This window comes from Harpegnathos saltator, unplaced genomic scaffold (assembly GCF_003227715.2).
Source record: "Harpegnathos saltator strain DR-91 unplaced genomic scaffold, Hsal_v8.6 scaffold348, whole genome shotgun sequence".
Classification (NCBI taxonomy): Eukaryota; Metazoa; Arthropoda; class Insecta; order Hymenoptera; family Formicidae; genus Harpegnathos; species Harpegnathos saltator.
In genome coordinates, this window is record NW_020230148.1 from 3,870 (window position 1) to 12,001 (window position 8,132).

General features: G+C 49.2%; 1 protein-coding gene across 6 annotated transcripts; it reads left to right on the forward strand.

Moving 5' to 3' along the window:
• The first annotated feature begins 5,892 nt into the window (after nt 1–5,892).
• On the forward strand, nt 5,893–7,714 carry LOC112588927 (uncharacterized). 6 transcript variants are annotated; one of them, XM_025300292.1, is made up of 5 exons: nt 5,893–6,054; nt 6,309–6,459; nt 6,557–6,716; nt 6,792–6,966; nt 7,336–7,714. In XM_025300292.1, the coding sequence occupies exons 3-5, from the start codon at nt 6,646–6,648 to the stop codon at nt 7,414–7,416; spliced, it is 327 nt and encodes a 108-aa protein (XP_025156077.1). In that variant the 5' UTR covers nt 5,893–6,054; nt 6,309–6,459; nt 6,557–6,645; the 3' UTR covers nt 7,417–7,714. The 6 variants fall into 6 exon arrangements, 4 of the variants coding, with proteins under 4 accessions (XP_025156077.1, XP_025156078.1, XP_025156075.1 ...); XM_025300293.1 differs by lacking the exon at nt 6,557–6,716; XR_003113123.1 differs by lacking the exon at nt 7,336–7,714 and having other exon boundaries at nt 5,894–6,054; nt 6,557–6,670; nt 6,792–7,229.
• The last annotated feature ends 418 nt before the right edge of the window (nt 7,715–8,132 follow it).

Below are 8,132 nucleotides of genomic sequence, written 5' to 3' on the forward strand. Positions count from 1 at the left end.
ATTTAGAACAAAAATCGTCTATTTCTGGCCTTTTGGTAAAGTTTAATAAAAAATATTAATTATTAATGAATTTGGTTAATTGTAGTTAAAACGGTAAAGAGAAGTCTATTTTATAATGCTGCCAAGTTACAAGTCGATTGATCCCCCCCGTGGACACCACCTTGACGTGGTGGGGGGGCTTGTGTGCCCTGATGATGTACAGAGCTGTGCCGGCGGGGGCTTCGGCCCCTGGCAGGTTCTACCATGCCGGAGAGGTCTGTACAGAGGGGCCAGACTAAGAGTGTCCATAACACTCCTGGATGGGCAGCTGCCTCCAGGTTTTATCCAGGGTCTGGAGGGTCTCATTCGTGAGGCCCAAAGGACCCTACAGCGCGGGCAGAGCGGGCTCGTTAGCCTTGGCAGGCAACCGGTCTAGGGGAAGGAAAACCCCGAAATCACACCCGTTCGGCAGGGGACGTAAACCCCTGCATTTCATGGTAGAATGTCTAAGAAAGGAGAACACCTTCCGGTACTCGGAGCCGGAAAACGGCGTGAGAGGGCGTACAGTCCCGGCCCCTCCACGTCGTCATCATGCGACGGGCTGGGCGACGTGTGCCAGGCGGGCACGTCGTCCAAAAGGACTACCGCCCGAAGGGACGTGTCTGGTGGTGTGGCGGGGCCGAGTCATCAAGACTCGGTTCCCGTGGCATCGGCAGACACGAGGAAGAGGAGACGGGTGGAAGTACCGGCTTCCACTCGTGCGCGAGGGGAAAGGGAGGATTATCCCCCTCTCCCGGGAGGCGGAGATGCCTCTTCGAGAGAGCGGGATAACCCTGCCGTGGATTTCGGCTATAAAGGCCGTGATCCAAGGGAGTATAAACCCCAGAAGGACTGGGGAATTCCACCGGTGGAAAGACCCAGGGTCGCCGAGAATATCGCGCAATTCGCGTACGAAGGACTGAGGGTCCTTAGGGATCTTCGGGTACTTCCGGGGAAAAGGCTAGGGAGGGGGGCGGAAGCCTTTTATGATGGGGTGGCCATCGACCGGCTCGGCTAGGCTGGACGAGGCCTCGATGACATCGAGGAAAGCATCGAGGGGCTGGTCGATATGGCTTCGGAGGGAGGAGCCGATGCCCGTCTTGCGGCCGTGGAGATACAAATCCGCGGCCTCAAGTCGGAAATCGCCCGCCTTGGGCGAATACTGGAGGGACGAGTCCCCCCAGTATTCGCAGCGGCGGCGAGGCTCGGCCCTCCGAGGCCACAGCAGGGTCAACCTGCGAGAGGGGACGACGGCTGGACAACAGTGTCCAGCCGTAAGGGGAGAAAAGGTAGGGGGAAGGGGGGAAAGCCTGGAGCAGGACAGCCGCCACCGAAACCGAGGGGAGGGATTAGGTTCGCGAACGCGAAACCCGCCAAGACGGGGCCCGTGCGTACACCCGCGATCGCGAACAAGCCCGCAAACGCACCAACGTATGCGGGCGCTACAAAAGCGGCAGAAGGGGCCACGCTCTGCGGGGCCCCCGAGCGCCCAAAAGGCGAAGCTGAGGCCTCTCCCGCGCAACCCGGTGGTAACAATCACCCCGTTGCCGGGAAAGACCTCAGCTCAGGTCTTGACAAAAGCCAAGGCCAGAGTAGACCTCGGGGAGCACGGCCTAGCCCCTGGGGCAGGATTAAAATATAAAAGAGCCCGCAATGGCGGAATTTTATTCGAGATCACGGGCAATGGCGCTAGGGCGAAAGCCGAGCGCTTTGCCCGTGATCTCGAAGACGCCCTATCTGGGGACGCTGTCGTTGCTAGGCCGACGAAGAGGGCCGAGGTCCGAATCGTCGGTCTGGACGACAGCGTAACCAAGGGGGCGGTAAGACAAGTAGTGAGCTCCATAACCAAGTGTCCTCCGGAGGACATCCAGACCGGTGAGGTCAGGCAGTCCTCCAGAGGACTCGGCGCGATTTGGTTGCGCTGCCCACTAGAGGCAGCGCATAAGTTGCAAGAAGCCGGCGGGCTTCAAATCGGGTGGACGAGGGCCGCTGTCCGCGTGTTAGGAGAACGCCCTACCCAGTGCTATAGATGCCTGGACTTTGGCCACATGGCAGTGGACTGCCGGGCAGAACACTCCAGGGGTGGCCGGTGTTTCAGGTGTGGGGAGGTTGGGCACGTCGCACGGGGCTGCACTGCAGAACCGCGGTGCACCCTGTGCGACGCGCTAGGACGAAACCCTGCCCACCGTATGGGAGGCAGGGCCTGCACGGCGGTCCCTAGGGCCGCCGTGGGCAGGAAACCGCGGCGACATCGGCGGCAACGCCGAAAGCCGGGCTCTCGCGCTTCTCGTAGGGGGGAGGAGGCTTCTCACGCGCAAAGTGAGGGGCCTCCCCCTCCCGGCGAGAGGCCCGGAAAAGGAAATACAAAGGAAGTAGGAGGAGGAGGAGGGGAAATGCCCCCTCCTCCACCACCTCCTCCCTGCCCAGAAGCCCGTCCCAAGGGATGGAGACACAAGAGGACGGATCGGAGGAAGTAGTAGCAACATGCTCCTTCATTCAGGAGTTGAGGTGGGACGATTGGGCGGATGAGCAGTAATCTGTCATTCGCCCGATCGGAACACCCCGAGCCCGGGGACGTGCACGGCAGACAGAGCCAAGCAGGCTCTCTTCCGTGACGCCCCGGGCATCGGACTAGAGTGGCCTGTCGCGGTGGGATGTGCCCGGCAGTCGAGGCGAGAGTAGCCACCTGCCGGGACACTCACCGCGGTGAAAGGCCACAGTCCTAAACGGCAGCGGTGGGAGGAGGGCCGACCCCTTACAGGGGAAATCCTCCCACCGCAACCAAGTCAGGGATAGCCCCAAACCGGGAGGGGGTCCATGGTGAATTGAGGGATGTCATCATTGGAGCACCTCCCGGGGAGGGAAGGCCGACCCCCTTCAGGGGTCGGCTAGGTAGGTACCCCCATCGGTTCCTCAGCGGCGGGGGGGTATTGGGGGACCTTCGGGTCCCCACCATACCTTACGCTGCTGACAATAATAGGGAAAGTTGTCGGCAGCGAGGAGAAGTGGCAGGCCCTCTCCGAATTCTGCGAGGAGGTAATCTCGCGGAAGGAGGAGGCGGAACGCCAAAAAGAATGGGATGGTGATCCCACCCATGGGCCGAGGCGGCCCGGAAGAAAAGGCCGGAGAGAGCCGGCTCCCCTGTCTGCGTCGTCGTCATCGTCGTCCTCAGAGGAGGGGGATGGCGGCGGGGATGCGGGTGGGGATACCCCCCAAGAAGAGGTCCGCTGCCACTGCGCGCATGTCGGGGGCGAAGAGCCCCCGACAGATGACAATGCGGGGGGGAGGGGGAGGATAGTGACTGAGCTATCCATCCCCGATCTCCCCCCCAAGGTCTGGAAGGGAGGTAGAGGTGGGGGGCAATATATGCTCCCCCATAGGACAGGGTTAGGAGGGAGGGGGGTGTCCCCCCCTCCCTCACACGAAGGGGGCTAAGCCCCCCTTTCACGGAGGAGAGAGCGGGTCCCCACCCAACGTCATGTGTATATGCGGGGGGAGGGAATTTGTATTCCCTCCCCTGCACTGTTAAATACATATGGGGGACCTGCTCTCACGAAAGAGTAGTGGGAAGGGGAAGTACCGGAGGGATCTCCCATTTCAAGGCGATGCAGGGCGGGATGGGGGGGATCCAACACCCCCCCTCTACCCAAGAGAAGGAGTTCCCGAGGGAGGGAGACGGGCCTACATCAAGGACCGTCTCCATAAATTCCTCGGGGAGGGGGGTGAGGTGTCCGGGCGGGGGCCCGGCCCTCATTTCGACCCCTTTGGGTGGGAGGTGGCGTGCCGGTGGGGTGGTTCCCCAACGTGCCACAGTTAATTAGATGAAAGAGCACCACGTAAGGTGGGGCACCGAGGCCGAGTGCGTTCCCCCCACATGCCCACGCAGACGGGGGGGGGGGCGCGCTCTTAAAGGTCAGGGTTAGGTAACCAGTAGAGGTTTAGTGGGTAAACCCCCCGGACGAAAGTACCGGGGGGGAGTCCCACATAACCCGTCACTCCCCCCGGGGTGGCGGGTATGCATAATGCATTACTCCACTTAAAAAAAAAAAGTCGATTGGTCAAATAGTTATTGAGATATCGTGCGCACCGTGGAACCTCCTTACTTTCACTGCAATATTTTTCATATTTTTAATCTTATATGTAGAAATTTATATACATTCTTTACAAACATCACATTAAACAAACCCTCGAAACAAAAATCCTGTAATCTTAAAGAAACAGGATATTAATCTAAAAAATAGAAACGATCAGAAATAACCGCTCTGTACTTCTAATATTAACGAATTATATTCCGGTTAAAATAATATAAATCGTATAATATATTCCGGTTAATATAATATAAGTCGTATAATATATTCCGGTTAATATAATATAAGTTGTGAAACTGGACCTAAGTAAGACTTACGTTAAGCGAATGTTCTCTTGAAACTGAAAACATTAATAATAATAATAATGATAATTATATTTCTATTTATCTTTTTTTCTATACTATCTAACTATCTATCTATCTATTTCTCTATATCTATCTATCCATCTATCTATCTATCTGTCTATCTATTTATCCATCTATATCTATCTCTATATCTATCTATCTATCTATCTATCTATTTATCCATCTATCATTTTTCTTCCTATGTATCATTGCAACCTATCCTGTTCTATCCATATTTCTTGCAAATGTAAACAGTTAATATTACATTAATTTTTATATTAAAATATATTTTTTGTACTATAACATGCTGAATTAATAATTAATAAAATTCAACAGATTATACTATAAAAACAAACATTTACGTAAAAAAATTATTATATTATTAAAAAGTTTGCATTTATTTTTTGACGGAGATCACCATTTTCTCGCGGTTTCCGTTGAGAAACAATATGTACGTTATCTATTCGTAAAATTAAATAATAAAGTCGTAATTGAAATATGATAATAAAACTAATTTCTTTTTTTACTAGACTAAATTTATTTTTGCTACGAAAAGAAAAATGTAACAATGGAATATCTTTTATAAAACAAATAACATTTCATTTAATTTTTAATTTAAATTTATTAGCATAAATAAATTATTCTATCATATACTTTAATAACAAATCATTTTTAAAAGATGTATATATTGGCTAAGAGTGGATTTCTATTACCTTAACTTTTCGTCTCATTATAATTCTCTCTTCTTTATTTGGGCATTAATACTAAATATTCTTTATATACATATACACTATATATGTGTCATTTATTTATATATATATTGTCATGTAATTAATATATTTAATCAAGCCGTAAGAACACGAGAAGAGAGGAAGAGCGAGCAAGTGCGCGAGAGAGAGAAAGAACGAGCGAGAGAGAGAAAGAGCGAGGTATAGGAGTAGCGAGAAAAATCTCGCGGCTCACGCAGTCAATAAGCTAGACGAGCGGGAAAGAAACAAATAATATGTCGACGCTCGTCTAGTCTCCCATGTGCTACTTCGCGTGCGTGAAAAATAATTCCTCGCTTCGCACGTTCCCTTGACACGAGACGCTACCGCGTCTTTTGATGTCTCTGGAGCGTGAAAGATGAAAGAAAAGCGGAGAGATGTTCACTTAGCGATAAGCCGTTACCTCGCCTCGTGTTTACTGCCGCGCGCCGCTCAGTAGTGAGACAAAGACGGAACGATTGTCTGTCGTCTGTCTTTTTCTAACCTACTATCCATTGAATGGAAGTAGTACGGACACGAACCTAGGCGCATTTTACTTTTATCACCGCGAAAGTGCGCCTAGCGGACGTAGTTTAGGCGCATTTTGGTCAGATGGCGTATTTAAAATGCGCCTAGCCGTAGCCCCGAAATACGGCCGGTGGCCGCTCTCATTCTTCTCTCTGGTATGTGCACCGATTTTTTGTTGACTTCGAAACACGCTCCAACATGAGGAGAAAAACAACCAATGCTTCATACGTCAGCGCTGTCACTTATTATGGTTGGTTGGTTGGTTCTATTTCTGGCTCCGGAATGTATTGAAACAGTGTCCACACGCCGTTTTCCAGATAGCACTGAAAGGTGAGGTTTTATAGGGTTTGATGGGTGTTCAGAAGGAATTTGTCTATTTCCTCAAAGACGTGCATGTTCCCCAAGTCGAATGCTGCCTTGTGTAAGTCCTCTACTGAGAAATTAGCGTCCTTGTAAAACAATCTCAAAAGGAGGCAATCCGATTCCGCCGAGTGTAAAGGGCACTTAAAGAGAATGTGTTCTATATTGCGCTGCCTCCATCCTCATACACAACTCTCATCCATGCATATATTTTTATCTTTCAGATGAATCCCTGTCGCAATATGATGCGACCTTATTCTAGCCATCAAGGTGATAGTACTCCTCCTATAATTGCCCAAATCTCTGAACCAAGGAGAGGATAATAAGGCAGATGAGTGTTCGAAATATCTTTTCCCCTTGTATCCGAATTCTTGCGTAAGTTCATATACAGCATGAGCTTTATCCTTTAAAAGTTGATCATAAATTACATCCTCCGGTAAGACAGAGCAATATTTCCCATCCGGGATTTCAGAACTCAGAGATCCAAGTTTAGCAAGCAGGTCAGCCATTTCGTTGCCAGGGATATCCATATAACCCGGGATCCAGACTAACAGTATTTCCATGCCTTTGTATACCGCCATCTGTAGTTTGTATCTGATGTTAAATGACAGTTCCGATCCGGTTCCTTTCAAGTCGAGATTATTTAGCTGGGTTAATACGCTCATCGAGTCCGTAAAAATTCCAACTCTTCTTATATTCTCCTGTAGTGAGATGTCAATAGCGCAGAATGGCCATGCTTTCAACCAGGAAAATGATATGGGAGTCGTGTACACGGATCGCCTCTCTGGCTTCAAGGAAAGGAGAATACACCCCGTACCCAGCCCCGTACCCAGCCCCACCATCAGGGAGCACAGAACCATCCGTGTATATTTCTCTGTCCAGGTTAAGATTGCGAATGTCCGCGGCGGCAAGCCTCAAAATCCCTTCCGAGGATAATCTTTTGTTGTTGTTGTACCAAAATTTACCTATCCTCCTTTTAAAATTTTTAATATTATCAAAAGTATTAAGATAAATATTGATTTTGAAAAGTCTCAGCGAGAATCTGTGATAGAAGGAAGGGAGTTTATTAAGCTTGCCAAAAACTGTCAAAGCTACTTGTTTGTCATTAATAAAGTTGCATAAGGAATTTGACGGAATATATTGATTTGGTTTCAGAGTCCTCTCCCTAGACCACATGTGACTATTTTTTATGAAATAAACTAAAGGGTTATTGCCCAAGTAGAAGTTTTTGATGCAAATTTTCTTTTCCAGGAATCTCCATCTATGCCACAGAGGCCATTCCGCGATTTGGTCAAGCAATATGTTCGTCGCAGTCGTAGACATAAGTCCTAGAATAATGCGAGCGCATCCGAATTGAATTCTGCTCAAAGGTAATAGCCGATGTGGAGTAGTCTCCGTGAGGAGACCAAGCCCCCTCAGTCTAACATTGGTCTGATGAGACCTCTGTAAACTATGAGAAGGGTGGCGGGATGACACCCCCATTTGATGCCAGCAAATGACTTGAGAAGATTAACACGTTTCAGGCAGGAAATTCTAATTTTGGTTATGTGAGTCCTTCAGCTTAGGTTTGTATCAAACGAAAACCCCAAAAACGTGGCTCCTGGAGAGATCGGAATTATTTCGTCATGTAACTTTAAGAATGAGTCTGTTCTATTAATATGATTTTGGATTGTGCTGAATCTATGTGATTCATGAAATATGCACTATTTAGTTTTGTTGAGAGAGATTTTAAGGTCTAAAGCCTCAAGGTTTTTATTCAGAATTAAGAGGTCTTTCTGTAGTGTCTTATATACCTCCCCCACGCAGGAGTCTGCAGAGAAAATCACATCATCCGCATATGAAAGAATGTGTGTCTTATTATTCAGGTTTAGATGAATTTTAGATATATAGATATTGAAGAGGAGGGGGCTCAGTACCGAACCCTGAGGAACACCTCGATTACCCAGCCTAGTGCCCAAGTGGTCACCACCAAAATATCCCTTCACCCTCCTGTCCTTAAGCATAAATGCGAGAAATTTAGCAAAGTACCCAGGGATACCAAGTTCATT